General features: G+C 40.7%; 2 protein-coding genes across 3 annotated transcripts in view; one reads left to right on the top strand and one right to left on the bottom strand.

Moving 5' to 3' along the window:
• Nucleotides 1-1,303: 1,303 nt before the first annotated feature.
• Nucleotides 1,304-8,221, bottom strand: Tspan6 (tetraspanin 6). 2 transcript variants are annotated; one of them, XM_028783366.1, is made up of 8 exons: nucleotides 8,156-8,221; nucleotides 6,895-7,083; nucleotides 6,470-6,544; nucleotides 5,573-5,671; nucleotides 5,064-5,198; nucleotides 4,623-4,706; nucleotides 2,869-2,975; nucleotides 1,304-2,134 (listed from the first exon to the last, which is right to left on the bottom strand). In XM_028783366.1, the coding sequence occupies exons 2-7, from the start codon at nucleotides 6,904-6,906 to the stop codon at nucleotides 2,907-2,909; spliced, it is 474 nt and encodes a 157-aa protein (XP_028639199.1). In that variant the 5' UTR covers nucleotides 6,907-7,083; nucleotides 8,156-8,221; the 3' UTR covers nucleotides 1,304-2,134; nucleotides 2,869-2,906. The 2 variants fall into 2 exon arrangements, with proteins under 2 accessions (XP_028639199.1, XP_028639167.1); XM_028783334.1 differs by having other exon boundaries at nucleotides 7,963-8,190.
• Nucleotides 8,222-15,372: 7,151 nt separating this feature from the next.
• Srpx2 (sushi repeat containing protein X-linked 2) overlaps nucleotides 15,373-21,062 on the top strand; it is a 24,083-nt gene continuing 18,393 nt past the window's right edge. The window contains exons 1-3 of the mRNA XM_028781215.1: nucleotides 15,373-15,756; nucleotides 15,928-15,979; nucleotides 17,387-17,601. Coding sequence (XP_028637048.1) covers nucleotides 17,394-17,601 — 208 coding nt within the window. The 5' untranslated portion in view covers nucleotides 15,373-15,756; nucleotides 15,928-15,979; nucleotides 17,387-17,393. The remainder of the gene's footprint in view (nucleotides 15,757-15,927; nucleotides 15,980-17,386; nucleotides 17,602-21,062) is intronic.

Below are 21,062 nucleotides of genomic sequence, written 5' to 3'. Positions count from 1 at the left end.
AAAAAAAAAAAAAAAAAAAAAGAAAAGAAGCATTCATTTCATTGAAAAGACCCTCCAGGTACTTGTTTCTCTAGCATAACTACCCCCTACACCTAGAAATTGGATTTATCCCTTTTGGGGCATTTTCCTGTTTGTATTGTTACTACTCTTAGGTCAAAACTAAGCTACACCTATCAAAAGGTTAAGGCTATCCCTTTTTACACAACTCCAAGCATTTCAACACATGTACCCGAAGTTCATTAACTAGGTTTTTGTTGTTTTTAGCATATACTAATTGCACAAACTAGGTTTCATTATGTAAATTTGTGTTTATATACATGTGTTCATGAGCGTGTACATGGAAACACCTGAAGTGTTTGTTGTTCCTCACACACCATCCGTCTTTTTTTTTCCTTGAGACAGAGTCTCTCACTGGCATAGAGTTCACTGGCATAGAGTATGCTCCCCTACTTACCCAGCAAGCTCCCAAGCATCTGCTTGTCTCCACCTGCCCAGCTCTGGGATTACAGGCATGCAACACCTTCCCTGGCTGTTTTCAGGTGGGTTCCAGCAACAAAACTCAGGTGCTGAGCCAAGGCAAGCAGTGTAAATAAGCACCAAGTTTGTTTTGGCTTCATCTCAGTCTCAACCCCCCCCCCTTCTCTTCTTTTCTCTTCTCTTCTCTCTACTCTCTTTCCCTCCCTCCTTCCCTCCCTCCCCCCATCTCTCTCTCTTGCAGGACTAAGAACTAGGAAGCTATGGCTGCCAGGCAAGTGCTTTACCCCTGGCTCCCAGCCCTAGCCTTTCATTACAACATTTTAATGCATGCATATAATGTACTCAGAATCATATTCCATTCACTGACCTCTCTTGTACCCACTTCCTCTCCAAGTGGTCCCCTTTCTCATCACAAACTGGGTAGTTATTGTCCATTTTATTGATGTGTTTGACTCTATCATAAAATCAGGGACTGTGTGATAAAACAGGGTTCACTACTGGTTGGATAGACTCAAAGTTAAAGGAATTCTTTCACTATCCTAAAGATACAGGTCATATGATGTCTTATGTAACTTTTCAATGCAAACTACACCACTACAAAAGCCTAACCTTTTAAGAAAATGGTAAACACATGCTATTTAATGACTTGGAATGTGATTTTATCATAGAGAATACTATTTTCAACAGGGATACTTAACAACAGAGTCAGGGCCTTGGCCTTACCTTTCATCCCTAAAAATGGGATTCCATGTGGAAATGTAGGGTTTCACTTTCTCATTGGGAAAAACAACCATTCCAGTAGATTTTCTAAAAATTAAAACGATTCTTTTAGAGGAAATGCAGTATTTATTGTGTACAGGATTTATATTTATGGATCAAGGATACAAAGCAAAACGAATGCCATTAAAATTAACCAAAATGTTGACAGTTGATATGAAGTATTATTTGCCTGGTGATGAAAATCTAGCTAAAGTTAATCAAGTAAGTTCCAGTAAATTCATAAGGAAAATACAAGACTTCTGATGCCATTAAAGTAATTATAACCTTTCAAATAACAAAGTATAATCAGTATAAATGTCTTAGCTTGGAAACAAAAATACATACATTGTGTGCCAAAAGCTGATGGATCACAAAATATGGGTAGTGGCTGTTAGTCTCCGTCCTTTGTACCCAAAGCCTGAGACTGGTACCACCACTCAGGAATGCTAATGATGAATGTCAATGAAATTATACAATGCAACTCTGCCTATCAGCAGAGTCTAAGGGAACATGTTTCTTTTGGGAGAAGATTATATAACAAAGCCAGACTGTTATGAGGCCTCCTCAAGGAGGCCAATTTTCTATCACACTACATCAACAACAAATCGTAGGGGTTAAAGTTAAATCAGTGACACTGTTAAGGAACATAACAAATTCACAGCACTTCTCACAATTCCCACACTGAGAAATAAAATCAAAGGGAAAGACAGTATTACTTCATTTACAATTTACTAGCTCTTCCAGTGTTTCAGAGAAACAGGGGTGTAAGAATAGGACAGAAAGTGGACATAGAACACAATACACAAATATCTTGATTGAATCAGCCTACTGGTGTAGCTTTTCAGGCTAAGAAGATGTCAGTCTCCATCCAGGCGCTGTTATAACTCACAAAGGTAACCTTGGTGTCCAAAAAATTAAAGAAAACATGGTTAATCGACTTGTTGCCTAAATTGCATCATCTGTATTTGCCTGCATTCTGGTCTATTCCCACTAGTGAAGCCCTCCCCCTATGCTCCCAGGTCATGTCCCAGTTAAAACATGACAGGTATCCTGGAGATTAATTCAGCCAGTAACAATTGTCCCCCACATCTGGTTTCTGGCTTAGGTCAGGTGAACTTTAACTCATTGAAATCTAGTCTACACAAAACTTATCTTTTTCCCAAGAAAACAACACTATTAGGCACTAAAGCTGTATGAATAACAATTAAGGTTTAGGAAAAACGCTAACACCAGTCAAGAGCAGGATATATTTTCCTTAACACTTGATGAATGAAAGGACATAAACGTCAAGGTTAGATTCTTTATTTCTCTTCACTCTAGGTTAAAATACGTGAGAAAGGAGACCTCTTATGACCTTTAGGTTGAGAAGTGTAAGTGAACTCTTAAATCCAGTAATGTTCTTTTATTGCACAAATGTTTGAAAAGGCAACCAGAGATAAGCTACATAAATACTTTCAGACCACCCTTTCTGATAGAAACCTGACCTGCCTAAACAGTGCTTACACACCAAAAGGAAGATTTAAATAAGCTACTGGAGAAGACCTTGGGAAACTTAATTCATAATTAATATATAAATATTGATACCACATAAATATCAACATAAACAGCATTAAGAACCAAAAATGAACATACCTTAAAATTGAGGAGATATAAGCCCGTGTGTATACTGATTATACTATCTCATACTGATTATTTGTTATGGCACGAGAGAGGCAGTAGGCGAGAAAGATTCCAATTAGCTGGAGAGAAAATATGAACAAAATTACTCATTTATACACAGAGACTTGCAGATTTGTAGAAGCGGAAGAGCTTGGGATATGGACGCATTCTCATTTTATTTGCAATTCACCAGTAATTTCCTTCCTTGAATTGTCTTGATTATATTAGCTACTTAGGCAGTGCCAAGGTCACATTCAAAGATTCTAAAAAGCCTCACTCACTAACAATGACCCAGAACTTCACAAAGAACAGTAAGGAAAAAATCAGGAGTCCTGGGATTTAGAGAAGCCCTCAACTATAAAAAAGAAAATAATGGTACTGTATAGAATAAGCATTTTATCAAGTAAAATCCCAACTGATGTGCACAAGTCATTTTTTGGATGCATCTGTGTTGTTCAATACAACAGACATTAGCCTTGTGTGGCTGTTGAGGACTTAAATCTAGTTAGAATGACTGGGGTTTTAATTTTGTCTAATAATTAGAATGAAGGAGGCTAATGGCTGTTATATATTGGTGCAGATTTAGGTGGTAAGACATGCACCTTGATAAATATATTAGGACTATCCTTGCATTGGTCTTACTTCTATAATGCTAAATGTGTAAAGAAGAAAAAAGCTTTAAAAAAATCATTCCCAATCACACCACCGAACTTTTCATGCTGGAGTGATCAGCACAACTCGAGAAGAAATTCAATCTATAAAATAACAAAATAGAGGAAATAGAGGCTTGTATGATCTATAAATAACGCAGCAGGCCGCTGCAGTCCAGGAAAGGAAAACTTTTAATAAAGTTTTAGAACTTTGACTGCTCAGAGTGAAAAGAGTCCTATCAGTTCATGTTTTGATCACCTAGGAGGGTATTGTGTCTTCCCACTGTTAACCACTTTCAGAAAATATGAACTGGGTTTGGGATGTGGCTCAGTGGTAGATTGCTTGCATCTATTCATAAGGCTCTTAGTTCAAGACATACGTATGTATGTATGCCATGTGCTTATTGCTAGGATTGAATTCTTGGTCTTTTATAGATTCAAAGCATGATTGGCTATGACAATGTGAATTAAAATTTAGAGGTTTGTTTTTGTTTTGGTTTTGGTTTTTGGGGATTTTCAAGACAAGGTTTCCTGTGCAGTCCTGGCTGTCCTGGAACTTGCTTGATAGACCAGGCTGAGCTTGAACTTGGAGATCCACCTGTGTCAGCCTCTGGAGTGCTGGGATTAATGACATGTGCCACTACTATCCAGCTAAATTTACAGTTATTTGTTGTTGTGTAAAATGCAAGATTCAGGAAATGAAAGAAATGAGTCAATGATAAACAAAATCAGTAATATACATCCAACGTTAAGTCCCATGGTTTCACCATAAGAAAACTCAGTCTATGATGAGTTAACTGACTGCTTTGTGAAACCTAAGACTCTTCTTACATTGTCTTCACTATCCAGTCCCTTGAAGTAAAACCTTCATCATGTCTCAAAAGTGAAACCCAGCTGGGTATGGTGGCATATGTCTTTAATGGCATCACTTGAGTGACAGAGGCAGGTAGATCCTCTGATCTTCTTGAGTTCTAGGACAGCCTGGTCTACATTCTGAGTTCCAGGCCAAAAACAAAACAAAACTTCTCTTATACCTACACGAATAAGACATTTCCCAAAGAACAAAGAAAAACCTACCTGAAAGCAAGCAACTCCAAAAGAAATTCCAGCAACGACTCCCATTTCTGACTCAATAGTTGTCATTACCTTTATGAAACAACCCTAATGGGAGAGGAAAAAAAAAAGACATTAAGTACAAATCAAGAAAGCTGTGCTTTTCTTCCTGGTAAGCACTACTTTGATCATTCAACTGTCCACAGAAGATGGTTTTGAGCTACTGTTTTTAGCCTTTCACTATCATGTCACTGAAATCTAGTCTGTCTCACCTGTCCTCAGTCTCAACCAGTTCCACCTTTTGGATCTCGCATTGGACAGTCATTTGCTAGTTTTATGAAATGAAGTACCAGCTTCCCTGAAAGCTTCTGATTTTGTATATTTGTTCGAGTAAAACATGAGTCCATTTTGCATTCCATTAAATCTTCAAATACTGCCAAATAAAAAGTCTAAAAGGACCCTTACCTCTTCGTTGACTTTATCTGCATCTCTTTGTGGAGAACAGCCCTCCAGTTTACAGCAGCTCTTGGGAAATCCTGTTTCGGAGTAATAGTTTGTACCTTTCCAATCTCTGTAATTGGTGACACCGCAACAATGCAACTGAGAAAGAAATGTAAAAAGCATTGTGTCATATGACTGGTTTGCAGCCAACCATTTAGCCTAACACCATCTTCTACTGTAATATGTGCCCAAAACAATATGTACTATACTCAGTGATACCTCTTCTTGATTTATTCAAGACTGGCACTTGATTCTAACAATAAGCATGGGTTTTAAACAGTCTTTACAGCCCTGTCGTAGTTGGCCCTAACAGTATTTGTCTATGATGTCAATGGAAAAGAGAATAAGAACACATGCTGGTATCGTCCCACACTGCCTTTCCACACAAGTGGGACACACCCAGCAGCCTATTACTCAGAGGCGATAAGGAAATGTGTTTCCCTCTTGAAAACACACCACCTCTAACCACTTACCGTACTTTGGATCTTGTCTACAGCTTCACTTCTATAGTCTCTTGTGGAGTTGTACTCCTTCAGAGCGTTTTCATAGTTACTTTTAAAGCTGTTCTTAATCTGGATCCGGAAAAAAACAAAAACAAAAAGCAAATGCCAGTAAACAAATATTCTAGAAAATACTTTGGGTTTCTATATCAACTAAGAAATTCTCATGTCTGGCCAATCATTCAATCTTCAACATGTGGTAATTAACTTCCACAGTCTGATTATGGCTACCAAGGAATATAATTTGGGCTGAAAGGCCTATCAAGGAAAATATTACAATATAATACCTACAAGTTCAAGGTGCTATGAGAGCATGTACCTATCCAAAGGCTACTATGCACTGCCTTTCCACCCTTCAGCCTCAATCTTCCTCCACAAACAAGTCGGATGCCTACAGAATGAACCTGCACTAATAGTTCAAGTAGTCCTTGAATACACCTTCCCTACTTCCCTTCTCAGCAGTGCTGTGTTTACTTGATTTTAATATATGAATATTAAGCCTTTGATGATTTGCATTAATTACATCTTTTCAAAATGTGACTTATAGGAAGGTATTAATTTTCTGCCATAAACTGTGTATTTTACTTTCCTATTAGTAAAGCTATAAAACTCCGCCTTAATAAGTGCTTATACACCAAATTACAACTAGAAATTAGTGTAATTTTGATATCATTTTCTCTTAGTAATTATCATCCTACCAATTTTTATGAGAAAGCCACTCTTGTCAGCTGCAGTTGAAAGGCTTAGCTTGAAATACAGCTTCAAATGGTTTTTGTAAAATATTGAAAGCTGTCAGACAGGGCTACTTGTTGAATCTATCTAAGACAAAAGGATAAATTTTAACATTATTATTGTCTAATTCAGGCTTACCTCATGTCTGAAAACAAATCCTACAATGGCAGCGACTAGTTCGACCAAAAAAATGAGTGTCAGAAACATCGCATACTGTGGGGTAAAAAGTTTTTAAAAAGTTCACGTTAGTACAAACAAGACTCAGACAAAAGACTCAGATATCACAGAGGAAAAGAGGTAGGTGGCTGGAATTCTGAGCAATCAATTGAACATATTTTTATTAAAAAGGGCAGGGAAGGCAGTATCAAAAGGTCTATTTAAATATGGAAGCTGGCAGTGGAGCTGGTAGTTTGGTTTTTTGTTTATTTGTTTGTTTGTTTTCCATAAAGAGTGGAAAAAGTGTAAACAGCTAAGGCCAGTTCTGAGAAACAAAAATGTAATAGAATATATAAGAATTTTCTAGGAAACCAAGAGCAGTCTAAAGAAATCAAGGACTCACTCACCAGTTTCAGCATCCAGGCAGAGGCTCGACAGGTAGCAAAACAACCAAAGGTGCCCAAGAGAATAATGACAGTGCCTGTGCCAATGAGCACGAAAGGCACATTGGTGGCCTTCTCATTTAAGAGGGAAAAATAATTTTCCAGGCCCACCTTGCCCCAAATGCCAACGGCAAGAAGGATAACACCAGTGATCTACGTAAGAAATCAGAGAAAGAAACAATCAGACACCATACAAGCTTGAATCCTCAAACAATTAATCCAGGAAGCGTCTAAGAAACAATGCATTTGAGAATTGATTAACAGTCCAGTTGCCACAGCACGGTGGCTAGGATATGGGGGGATGGGGTGGGTAAATATGGAAGAGGTAGGAAAGGGTTCTGCAAATAAAGACGGATTGTGGACAAAGCATCATCTCAAAACTGCATAAATCCATCTGTTTCATTGTGTAAAATGCATTTCCCACGGCATACGTGTCTAGAAATCAAAATTTTCCTAGAGCAATTGACTCCAGTCGGAGGAAGAAAACCATCTTGTAAGAGGGGAGGGTTAAAAGCGTTTCTGGATTCCAGAAACTTCTCGAATCCCCCATCCCCAATTTTGGGATGGACATAGGATACAAGGGGATGGTACACAAAAGAAAACCCAAGGAGAGACTGGCAGGAATAGATTCACACCATACTTACCTGTGAAAAACTCCCCTCTTATGAAGCAGTGAAAAGAGAGATACTATTATGCAAAAGACCCCTCAAAGGAAAGGTTAAGGGACACCTCGTGTGCTCTAGGGGCCTTACCCCTTTCTTCATCTCCCGCTCCGACCTCGATCTACTGAGACATCTGGGTCCTACTTCAACCAGTCATCTCACATCAAGATCCCAGCGCCAACGCAGTGCCGCCGACCCCGGTTCCAATCTCGGAGATCCCGCCACTGCGGCCTAGGCCAACTCGTGGCCAAGGCTGGGGTCTCCGGAACCACAGCCGCCCAAAGCTCATCCCACTCCAGACCTGAGGTTCTCTGCTCCGAGTCACACCCACCACCTAAACCAGAGTTCCCCAGCCGTTCCCGTGTCTCACCCAAAAGATGAAAGTGTAGATCAAGAGAACGCTTTTGAAACAAGTAATGACCGGCTTAGTCTGCAGCCTCCGAGATGGGGACGCCATGACTACCCCGAGACCCTGCGCCTCTGCAGCAGGCGATCGGGCGATCGGCTCGAGTCAGCCAGGCGCGAAAGCGCCCGAGTTTCCCCGGAAAATGCCGAAAACTTACGAGTATCTGCTACTGAGAAGAACCGGAAACAGGAGCCGATTTTCTAGAGGGTCATTCTTAGGAGGCTGTCTGGAAAGTAGAGACAACTTCGGAGCGCCCCCTGCTGATCGTTACTGAAAACTAAAGGATATAGTGGCGCTTGCTTCGGTATGGTTTTTTTTTTTCTTTTTGTTGGTGGTAGTTTTTTGTTATTGTTGCTCCTCTATGGAATCTTTCTCATCTCCCACCCACCCCTCTCTTCCGAGTCTTTTTTACTTCATTGTAAGTTGTCTATCACTGCCCGCAGTGCTGGAAGGTCCAGCCTTCCAGGTCCCTAGTGCCCTAAAAGAAAAGGATAAAATCAAAAATTAGATTGCCCTCCACTTGAATACAATCTTTGCTTCTCATGAGATCAACAGCATAAGGATATTTTCTTCTTCTAATCAGATTCACAGTACTTATATAAGATGTACATAAATACAAATGAATTAATGAGGTGGTGCAGAGATGGTTAAGTGTGGGGTGTTGCTACAGGGTTAGAAGGCAATATCTACCTCATATTCAATACAGACTTTACAGACAGTTTATGTATTCATGAAATACAAGGAGATCCCCATTTTTTTACTTGAAGCTTTGCTTGAAACATATGCTACTACAGAAGCAGAGGACAAGAAAGTTCCATTGACTTGACTATACAGAGCTTTCCTGTGGTTTAAATATTGACCTAGGACCAGTTCCTATAACAACCAGACATCTGCAGTCCAAAAAAACAACATTTGGAAAATGAGTTACTTCATTGCCAGGCTTTATACTAAAGTTTATCCCAAAAGTACAAAGGTGCAACACAAAAAATATATGGAAACGGAGTGTCTCTTTTTCTCTTTCTCTCATCTCTCTGTGTGTGCACACATATGTGCTCTGGGGAGAACATACTCCCATAAATACTCTGAGGTAAAGTCATCAAGAAACAGGCATTCAGCTTTTAGAATATATTTACCATAGCTACAGCCAGGCAGATGGAGCAATGAAGCTCTAAGTATATGCAAAGCTTCCTTCTGTGGCTGACCCTAATCTGAGGATTCCTGTAAACAACATCCATCAAGGGAAGCCTTGCTAACTCCTTGTCATCCTAAACAGAAAGTTTCCTCTGAAGTTTAGATTTGTTCCACAGCTTTGAAATCATTTTCATTGTAAGCCTAAGAGCAATGTGATATTTATGTGGCTGAAGAAAAAAAAAAACAGCTAAAACTAAAAGGCACATCTTATTTCCAAGAATGTGTTGACTTTCCTTCTCTCCCTTCCTCTGCCACTCACAACACTGCTTTGTTTGAAGGGCAGTCAGTGCCAAGCTAAACCGAAAGCCGACATGGAAATTAATATTCCTATGGCCACAACACCTTGTACTACTCCTGCCTTGCTGGGCCAGCTTTCCCCCTGCCGTGCCAACAAATCCAAAAGTTCAGTTTAGTTAAAATGTAGGCTGGGGTCTGGATCCCAAACCAAACCAAAAGGACAGTTAATCCCGTCTAAAACAGCTTCACATGTTTCTCTGGGCCATAAGATGAGTTTCTTCTTTCAAGAATTACTAGTGACTGCAATGCTGAGCACCAAGTACCAACCCCTGCTGCTAAGCCCTTGATACCTCTTACCTCATACCTACATCACAAAAGTCCTATTATGAGCTCAGATCTAGTACCCTCCTCATTTTACAGATGGACAACCAGGCTCAAAGAGCCTGAGTACCTTGCCTAAGACTAAGCCCAGCATACCTCTTTCCTGCATCAGACACGGGATACTCTTAGCAGTGAGACATGACTAATATAAAAACAAACAGCTATCTTGACTCGAATGGAGCTAAGATTGTTGCTGCTTAGACTCTGAATCACAAATGGGGGCTCTGCAGAGTCCCTGAAGGGCCTGCTGCCACTAGTTCCTCCTTGTTCTTGGGGAGGAGAACAGTTCAGTTTTGCTTTCGCCTTTGCTCCCACAGTCCAATCACCCAGGTAGTGACACTGTCTCTGAGTGGGGGGGGGCAGAGGATCCAATCTTTTTTGTTTTTCTTTTTCTAGCTCAATTAGTTATTTTCTCCACATTTTGGGCAACAATACACTTGAAGCCAAAAAAATGTAAGAAAATATTTTCCTTAAATATTTTGCTACTTTGTTACATTCAATCTTTAGTGGGGGATTTGTGTCTCTTTCCTATCAAATTCCTTTAACTTTTCAAGATTAGGATTAAGTGATTTTCTTTGGCACACATCAGGTATGGGAAGCATCAGCAACAAGAGCTCGCTCTTAAGTCAGATCTCTTCTGAGGCGCTCCAATCCCCAGCCCCCAAGCTCTAATAAACCCTCATTCCCCGTTGCCTTGCCAACATGAATTGTCTATTCCACATTAAGCCAATAAGATTATCCTCTGAACAAGGCTTGTTTCCTGTTCCCTGCCAACCTTTAAAAATGAAAGCTATTTCCTGTTCTCAAAGTCCCCCATCACCGCATCCCACTGACAATGTTCTCCCTCCCACATCCCAGCCCTCTAACATTAGTTAGTACTTGTAGTCTGACCACACTCTGATATTAATTTAGACTGTTAGTCACTTACTGTAGTACCTACTCACCTACTCTACATCCTGCTACCTAGATGTCCAGAAACTACAGAAGAGCCTGTGGGACAGGGCCAGTGCACCTCCTTTTAAACCCTCTGAGCACAATGCTGCATTGATGACCTCACCCAGTTTTCAGCCAATCCCTGTTCAGCACATGGTTCAGTAAGATCATGGCTGGTCTAGAAGTAACAGCATATTATTTGCTCAAGGACTATTCAACTTAAATTTGTTTTTTTTTTTTAAAAAAGTCTAGATCATCCTAATATTTCACTGTCACAAACAGGGAAATTAATTTGAGTGGCTATATACTGGCTTCAGGAATTCCTATTCTGTCTTTGAAACCAGAAAAAGCCAGAGTACATTTGACCATTTGTTCACATAACCTTAGCATTTTACTTCCGTATCCCTTTTCTTACATGCCCCCACTTTCATTTGGCTAAATACATAGGATAAAATTAAAAAGCATCTCCCAGTTATTTTCTTAACATTTAAAATAGGATGTTACACCATCTTACACATTACAACTTCATCAATTGTTCAACAGTGTTAAAACTTACTTTCCCAAATGGTTATATCCTTTTATCCCTTATTAGCTCTTCGAAGTTCTTACTATTTCTTCTTTAGTTATCTGTTCTATGTCTATTTTTTCTATTCACTTGTTTCTTATTGAGACAAGGTCCAGTATGTAGCCCTGGTTGGCCTGCTATACAGACCAAAAAGCCTTCAAACTAGTAGAGATCTGCCTGTCTCTGCCTTTTGAGTGCTGGGATCAATGGCGTGTATCACCATGCCTGGCTTTATTTATTTTTACTTGTGTGAGGGTTTAGCCCGCATATCATGTACCTCCTTGAGCTTCATTGATATCACAAGTAACTTTATTTAATATTTTAAAGAGTACAACCCTTATTGAATGCTTAGTGGCTTAATATTAACATTCATAAGTTGAAAATGATGTCGGACTTTAATAAATTTAGTATGTATTTTGTCTGTATTCTCAGCTTATCTTTCTAACCGAACACAAAGAGAAGTGGGTTTTGTTTAAGTGTTCACTCCAAAATATCTAGCATAGTATTTTCCACACAAAGTCAGTGCTGCAGACATGTGTGTGTGTGTGGGGGGGTGTATTTTTAACCCAGGTGTTCTGGATAAGGCATAATACTCATCCTTGTGCTTCATGGGAATGATATCCCCTCTAATATGCTCTTATATTCATGAGACCTTCTGGAACATCCTCATCCTAGTCTGTGCCAAGCTCTCTGTTGGGTGCTGGGAATATAAAGAAGAGTGGAGATAAGAACCTGGCCCACTAGGCCCTCACAGTCTATTAGAGACCAGACATAAGTCAAGAACAATGGCAGTGACTGTGATGAGTATAAAATTATTGAGATGTATGCAAATTATGCTGTGGGAGGACAAAGACGGAAAGTAAACTCCCTCTGACTGGCTGAGCTGGAGCTTCTCAGAGGGCCAAGAATAGAGGGAGAGATTTTATGTGTGCAAAATCATAGACGTGTTAATGGAAGGGATCAAAACTCAGTGTGTTGGGGATGGGATGAGTAATGAGATGAACTCTCCATACTAGGCTGAAGACAGATGTGGACTTGTTTATAGAGGGACAGTATGGCATGTTAGGTTATCCTGGGGACTCAGACAGTTCCCTATGCCAAGTCAGAGGCAGAGCCAGCGCTAGTGAAGAAGTTATCTTAGAAAGCAAACAATCTGCTTAAAATTTATTATTATTATTCCTTCCCCCACCCCTCAATACACAGACATACACAGAGAGAGAGAGAGACAGACAGAGACAGAGACACAGACAGAGACAGAGAGAGAGAGAGGGAGAGAGAGACAGAGAGACAGAGAGACAGAGAGGGAGAGAGGGAGAGAGAGACAGAGGTTATATATTCACTTTTTTCTAGTCATGACTTTAGATCTGATCCTAACCTACGTATTCAACTTTCTTTAATGTGACTCCCCTGAACCATCCTACTCATCAACCCTCAATAGCCTAAGAGTGGACCTCAGTTTATATCATTTTCTTTGCCTGAGAATACACCAAAGTCTCTTACCATTCCTCCCTCCCCACTTCTGGTCTCCACCTAGAGTCCACAGAAACTACACTATAGTTTTTGGTACTTTATTGCTATTGGAGCTGTATTGTTTTCCAATTGTCTGAACCATCCTTCCCTCTGAAACTCACATAAACTCTCGGGGAACTGGATGCAAGTCCTATAAGATTAAAGAAACCACATTCCTTGCTCAACATCATTTCGTTGATGCTTATCTTATTTGATCTGAGCAACAAAAATTCCCTAAGCACATTCGGTGGTCATTAAATACATTTTTCTTTGGTGTTATTGTTTTATTTTTGTTTCACTGAAGTTTTTCAAGTGTCTAGAGAAATATGTTCCACATAATAGATGCTTGATATATATTTGTTGAATTAATTATAAATGAATATCAAGATATCACGGATTTTATCTGTTTTATTCGCCGTTCTGCCCACCACTCTTTCACATTTTAGTAAATATTTATTTATTGTTTATATACAAATTTACTAAATAAATAAATCATAAATAATTTATAAGGTAATATTTTATTAAATAATGAGGCAATATTATGCCTTTTATTTTTTGATACTGTGCCACACTTTTGAACCCTTGTTAGATATTCAATACATATATGTAACTGGTGGTTTGGAAATGAAATCTGTTTTCATGCTTACTATTGAACTTTGTAAAATTATAGACCCAATTCTTCTCTTGAAGCTCAAGAAGCTGTTACCAATGTACTTACATACATGGAGCAAAAAAAAAATTTTTTTTCTACAACTACTGATTTTTTTTCTTTTGAAAAAGTATAGATTCTTAGTGAGGCGTAGTGGCACACAATATAATCCCAGCACTTAAGAGGCAGAGGCAGGCAGATCTCTGAGTTCAAGGCCAACCTGGTGTATATAGTGAGTTCCAGGACAGACAGGGCTACACAGAGAAACCTTGTCTTGAAAAAAAAATCAAACAAACAACAACAAAAACCTGATTCTTTCACAATTGCACACAGATCTTAAAAATGTGTTTTGCTACACACAAAGATTATTAACATACAACCTACTGACCCCATTTAATGTTGGTCATGTGCATACATTTGGTGCTGAACACTTAGGACTGAATAAGAGGTTTCTGCATTTGAGAGGAAGTTGCAAGGGTAGGGAAGGATCACTGGAGAGGGGAGGGAGGGGTGAATTATGTAAACACAGAACTCTTGTGTGAAATTTTCAAAAAGAAAACTAATTTTTTTTTAAAGGAAAGGGGTGTGTTTTGATCCTATTCCTCTCGTATCACCTCATCTACCCCCCACTCCCAACACACCAAATTCCTTTCTGTTCTCAACAAGTCCCCACTCTACTTTCCTGTCTTTTTTGTGAATGGCTGCATTTAATTAGGGTCGCCTGCATGAGCATGAGTGGGAAGCTATTTACGAGTTAGAGCAACTTACCAGTGGCTGCAACACAAAAGAATATGACTTCGTCTCCCTCTTCGGGATGTGTGGTGGGTAGATGGGACCTAACAACTCCCTTCCCTGTCTACAATGGGATGTCAATGGACCCACTCTCATGCAGGTCTTGTGTACATACCCACTGCTGCTGTGAATTCATGAGTAAAACAAAGATGTCACAGCCAAAAGATAGTATTTCTCAGAAACCGTTGATTTTTCTTTTAAAGACATAATCTAACCTATCTGTCCCAGACCATCCTGCATTATACTCGGTAGTTTAGGCTAATCTGGAACTCAGAATTCCCCTGTGTCAGACTCCTAAGTGCTGGAATATTAGGCCTATAGCACCAGACCCACCTAAACTGACTTTTCAAGAGATAGAAATGTTAGCTATGAGTAGGTAAAGGGTATAAGATAGTCTACACTATGTAAGAGTAATGTTATTACCAGACAAAAAGACAAAGAAAGCTTGTTCCTCATGATGAATAACCCTCCATCCAAGACCACTGGAAAACAGCTTAGCATTAGATATCACCTTGCCATGAACAGATTATTTAGATTTATTTAAAGAGCCTTTCAGAAAAGCCTCCTCAGGTATACTTTCTTTCCATTCATTGCATGGGAAATTAATCTTAATTCTTCAGGCAAGTACTTGTTAAGATAGGGGTATGCTTCCATGGCAGAATGCTCACATGGTATGCAAAGATCTCCAGGTTTGATGCCCTACACCTTACACATACACATGCATGACTTTTTATTTTTTTGGTAAAACTTATTAGAAAGTCATGACCAAACAGAGAAAAAAAAAAGTTGGGTGGGTAGAAGTGTGGATAGGATCTGAAAGGAACTGAAAGAGGGGAAAATATGATCATGATGTATTATATGAAAAAACATTCTAAAAGATCCAAAACAAAAACTTAAATCATTAATGGGAAGGTTTCCAAGTGTGTCTGAGCCTGTATCGTACACGTGACAGAGCAATTGTGAATTTGAGAGGAAAAAAAAAGAAGCATAGGAAAAATCTAGGGAAAGCTAAAGCCAGCTACATGTGTTCCCTCTCTGGAGCTGGTGAAATTCCCTTTCTTTCAATCCTGATGTCATGCTGAGTCATAAAAAGTAGTGTTCCTCAGAACACATCTCTGGAAGTCCTGTACTAGTCATCACTCCACTCAGAGCTTGAGATCAGTGCCGGTCACACTTCCCCTCTTCTGTAGCAGAGGACACCAGCTCCTCTAATCCTCCTGCTTCTCCACCTCTGCCCCCCTCTAAACTCTTTTCTTGGGGAGTAACAACTATAGCTTTGAGGATAATATAGCTTTAAGACGACTTTTGGCAAATGGAAATGTCCTAACATCTGGGCAGTGTTACCAGAATCCCGGAGGCCCTGACAGACCAGGAGCCACTGGTTCTAGGAATGTTAAAGTAGAAGGGCTTTTTCCCCCCCTCCGGACTGATGAGAGGAGCAGAGAGCAGGGAGAAAGAGGAGAAATGAATGAGACCACAAAACTCATAAAATCAAAAGCAGGTAAGTATATTGCACTTAATCCCTCAAACTGAACTGCCCCATTTCACAGCTGTGGAGAGGTCAAAAGACTCGGGACTTAGATGATAGAGCTGGAGGTGGGGGGTGGGGGGAAGAAGTTTTTTTTTTTAATGAAATTGGATCATATGTTGTTTTCATTTGTGCTGGCTGCAGATGCTTGTTCCTGCTCTTTTCTCAGCTTCCAGTAGAAGGATGGCTCCCTCCGGTGAGTCAAATTTTTCAGTCTGAGCTTGGGGAGGAGGTGGGCAGGAGAGAAGTCACAGGCTCAAAAAGAGTATGGGGGCTGACCCAGGAAAACCTTTATTCCACTGCAAAGGCGTTGATTTGAGGCTGGATATGGGAGAAGGGTCATCGATGAGCTCATTCCCCTGGCTCGTTTTAAAATCTCTTTCTGTTACCGCTTGGTGCTTTAGTTCATCCATTTCCTTTATCTCCATCAGAGTTTCTTTTCATGTTAGCATCTGTACTATGGCTTTCTACTTTTTTAACCCTCATTCCTCATTCTCACTTCTCCCCCCCGCCACCCCTCCTACTTTATAGACACTCTAGATCTAAAATCAAGAAGTAATGACTTGGAAAATGAATTTTTTTACTTTATCCGATAGCCCTTTAAGGACTCTGCCCAGAACCTGCCATCCTTTTTTTCTTTTCTTTTTTTCTTTTTAATGTTTCCATGTCTGAGACTGACTCCTTCTCTGAGCATGGCATTGCATGGGAAACATGTGGATGAATGGATGCTTGCTGAAAGATCCAGTAGCTATTGTGCATTGATGGGCAGCAAGTTGTAGCAATGCTATTTAAGGTGTGTTTGTCCAGTGGCACCACAGAATTCTCTCATCTCATTGCTGTGAAGATTTGTCCAGAAAGGAAAATGGGCTCATAGGTGGGTCCTCTTCAACCTCTCTGTCTTCCTCCTTAGCTCAGTAGGGCAAAGCTGGGGGGGGGGGGGGTAGGCTGGACTTAAAAGCTAGAAATAACTATCAAACCACTAGGCTTCAAAACCCAGAGCTAAGAAGAGAGCAGGGCTCTATAGTCACTGCTTGTGAGGCTAGAGAAGGCAAACACCCTGTCTTGTCTAATATAAAGTTAGTAATAATAATGTCAAAACACTGAGTTTTCCCTCTGTGGCAGGCAACAATGTACATACTATTTTCTTGTTGTATAGGTAAAGAACAAAAGGCCTAGAGAAGTTACCTAATTTGCTGATTTGTCACAGCATATCCAGATCTGTCTCACTCTAGTGCTGAAGGTCTTAGGCCATATATGTTAATGCTTCTCCACTCGTGGTTAAGAAATACTGAGTGGACACAATCCCTAAGTAGCAGCCTTTGGATTCCCAGATTCCCTTCTAGTTCTATGTGACTTTATGTTAGTATTTTCCTGGTCTTAGAACTTCATTCAGTGTCCCTCCCTGTGACTTGGACCATGCAATATTTGCACTTGATGGCCCCAGAGTACATTGAGGATTAGTTGCCTAATACCCTCCTCTTCCTGCTGGGAGAAAAGGGGACCATAAATCCAAAGAAGTCTTATTATGCTTTGAAGCAGGAAAGGTTTATGGTCCAGATAACACAACTGGCATTGATGAATGCTAAAATCTTCTTCCTCACAGATCCCATATGCCTGCTTCCTCTCACTTTTGGCAGTTCATAGCTGGTTCTGCTCTGAAAGTCATTTCCCCTTATCCTGGTACTTCTGGCCACATAGCCCTAGCCTTGTCTTCTGAAGCTTCCTTGTCAAGGATGATGACTGGTCCACTGACTCAAAGAGGCGCTCTCTCACTGCTGCTCCTCCTAATGCCAGCAGTGACACCAACATGGTATGCAGGTAAGTTCTGTGAGCTGTTGTCCATTCCTTCCACGGAGGTCAAGAACAATACCAAGATGTAGAAGAGGGAAGAATGAGACGACAATGAGAGATCCTTAACTTAGGCCCAGAGAAAAACTGAGAGGTGGCAATGAACATGACCGAATATTAGAAGGGGCTGCCAGTTGAGGCCCATGAGGCATCTTAGCAAGAGCTACTTGATAATAGACTGAAACACACAAGTGAAAGAGGGAGACAGCATGGCCTTTGAGGCGAGGCTTTCTAGTTTCTTTCTTGTTTTTTTTTTTTTCAGTTGCCCTTTTCACTTAACTTCCAACAACAGTGGGGATTTTAGGTTTGACTGTATATTAGGTTGGTTTGTTACTTGTTTGCTTTCTTCACATGGGATTGAATTGAAGAGTCTGACAAATGCTACCCAAGTTTTCTGCTGCCAAACTCTATCCACAGTCCACTGAAAACTCTTTAGAAGATGTATTTTTTAATAAACCAAAGCTTTATTAATATTAATTCTTTCCTGAGTCAAATATCCTTGTGGAGACTACAAAATAGGACTCAGACCATGTATCTCTTTTAGAAAAAAATTAGGGAGACAGGCAGTCTACTAAGAGGGAACAAGAATTCACCAGACCGCCCCCCCCCCTTTCTTTCTCTCTTCCAACCAGGGTTTATCTACACAATTTGTATAGCTGGGTTTTTCTTTGTTGTTGTTGTTTGTTTTGTTTTGTTTTTGGCCAACAGGGTCAATGACAATACAGATTACATTCTTTGAATTAGGAATCTTCCAGTCTCTTCTGGCTTATTCCTTATTTCAGAAAGGATGTAGCTTTCTGGATTCTTGAATGTTTCATGCCTCACCCCCTGGAAGACAGAGCAAGCTGACAAGAGTGGACTAAGGAGGAGAGGCGGATAGAATGCAATGGGGGGACAAGGAAAGGATACTGAATCAATCACCCACCATACAGAGGTGTTTGATTGGGTTCCAGTGGCATTTCAAGTGCTAAGAATATTCTGTGGGCTGCAGTGTCTGCCCTCATAAGGGCTGGAGAGAGTGGGGGAACGAGACAGTCCCAACCAATGGGGTTAGGAAAATATCCAGAGATGAGTAAATAACAAACTGCAACCACCACAGCCACAGTCATTGCAGCTAAAATTTTCCACATACCCCCAGCTCCTGGTAGAGGCCTTTGGCAGCAGCTCTGTTTGTCTGGAACAGCTGCATCCAGCTTTCAAACAAGTATGCAAGCTTCTTCCCCTCTTTGGCTTAACCTGGCTTTGTAGGGGGTAAAACACAAGGGCTGACATTCAGCTGAAGAAATTCAAATTAAGCCCTTGGCAGAGCTCACACCGTTTGGGGTTAAAAGAGCTCAAGTCTTCTGGAGAGAAATCTGCAGCTGTGCTCCCCAAACACCAGCTAGCTTCAATTCAAGTACAGAAGACCAAAATCTACTCAAAAGACCACAGAACTAAGGGAGTGGCGATCGAGGTTCAAACCCCAGTTTTGAACACCTGTATGAAACGCATTAACGCCAGAGATGTTTCTCAGACAAGGCATTAAAACTTCGTGTGAGGTTCTATCTGGCACTCCCCAGTTTTACATCTATTACCCCCAGTCGGCTTGGGAGGAACCCAGGCTGATAAGGTCGCTGGCAGCCCTGCAAGCCTTCTTAGAAGGTTACATGATGGGAGATATTTGGAGTTTTCATGATGTTGCCCTTCGGTGCTAGTTCCCCCTGGGTTTGTGTCCATTTGCCCATTCATTCCTTTGTTCATTCAACAATTAAGTGTTAAACATTGCTTATACCTCAAGGACTGTTTTGTGCTTTGTTTGCCTTTTTTCTAAATGGGATTGGCACAAAGAAAACAGCTAAGTGTGGACTCCGGGCAAGTGAGAAAGTGTGTCCAGGAATAATCAACAGAGAGTGGGTAAATGTTAGGGAGTATACGTGAAGCTGAGAGGGTTAAAAATGTGTACTGGAATAGCTGCATATTTTAGGGACTCACACTGTATTTGTCATCAGAAGGCAGGCATTAATGTGAGTCTTAACATCATCTTCAATTACCAAATATCTTTCCAACCATACATCCACCAAGGTCTGGGCTTAAAGGGTTCCACTTGGCTGTGGAATTTGAAGGAACCCAGTAACAGACCACATGGTAAAAGAACCACTGATTGGTGCAAAGGAACAGAGAATTGTAGCTCAGGAATGAGACAGAGGCTGTGTCCTTCTTTCCTATACCCCACTTCAGTATCCCAACATATGCATAAAATATTCAAAAGTAGGCAACTAGGCAACTTGAGAAAGTTTAAGTGGTTAAGTAGCCCAAGCCCATTCCTGGTACAAAAGAAACCTAGCACTGGTTTAGCTACCTCTGCACTCTGGTGGAGACTATAATTATGTGATTGAGTCTTCCCCCTCAGTTTTCCCACATCCCCTGTAATTCTGGAATGGTATAAAATGCACGGTGGTCTACGGTCTCCTCACCCCACCCTATTGCCGCAGGGAAAAAAATGCTAGATTGCCAAGACAGATTCTGGTTCTTTATCCCTTCTGGACATAGTTAAAACACTGCCTCTATTACCATTTGAATTTTAGTATCTGAGTCCATAGGATTCGAACAGATCTGGGCTGGGAGGTCTACTCTGCAATGTATTATCTAGGAGGCTTTGGGCAACTCCTATTCCTCTGAGTCAGCTTCTGTGTCTCTATGTAGGAGAGTATTAATGCGGTGTACCCAGTTGAGATGGTATAGAAACATAATGAGCTAGCATATGCTGTACAGATTAAGAGCTAAGTTGTCATTGTCATTACTTTATCCAGACATAGGCCTGTGACACCCTTCTTTTTCTTCTGGTGAACAGCTGTTTGTTCCCTGATGAGCATTTCTTCACAAGCTAGCTCTGCAATAAGAATGGGGAGACCCAATACTTTAAGGAACCAAGCACATCTGGTCCCCTGTTTACAGGAGCTGTGAGGGATTGAGGCTAACACTAAACTGAAACAGCTGACAAGGATTCCATGCTGCACAAACAAACCTCCCATGTGGGAAAGAGAACAAGAGGGGACCTACAGAGGAATAAAGGGAAGTCAGAGAAACTGGAATGTGAAAAGAGCAAAGCTGAAGACAAAAGAGGAACCCTTTCCTTTGGAATGAGGGCAAACCAAGGAGGACATGATTTCATGAGGCAAACCTGCAATTTGATTCATCTCCATGTTTACTGAGTTGGACTAACACCATCACCACTACCACCACCACCACCATCCTGTCCACAAGTCAGTCAGTCTCTCTCTCTCTCTCTCTCTCTCTCTCTCTCTCTCTCTCTCTCTCTCTCTCTCTCTCTCTCTCTCTCTCTGTGTGTGTGTGTGTGTGGTGTGTGTGTGTCTGTCTGTCTGTCTGTCTGTCTCTCTCTCTGTATCTCTCTCTCTCTCTCTCTCTCTCTCTCTCTCTCTCTCTCTGTGTGT

This window comes from Grammomys surdaster, unplaced genomic scaffold (genome assembly GCF_004785775.1).
Source record: "Grammomys surdaster isolate TR1022 unplaced genomic scaffold, NIH_TR_1.0 61, whole genome shotgun sequence".
NCBI lineage: Eukaryota > Metazoa > Chordata > Mammalia > Rodentia > Muridae > Grammomys > Grammomys surdaster.
The sequence above is the reverse complement of the archived record's forward strand: the minus strand, read 5'-3'. Positions and strand labels throughout refer to the sequence as shown.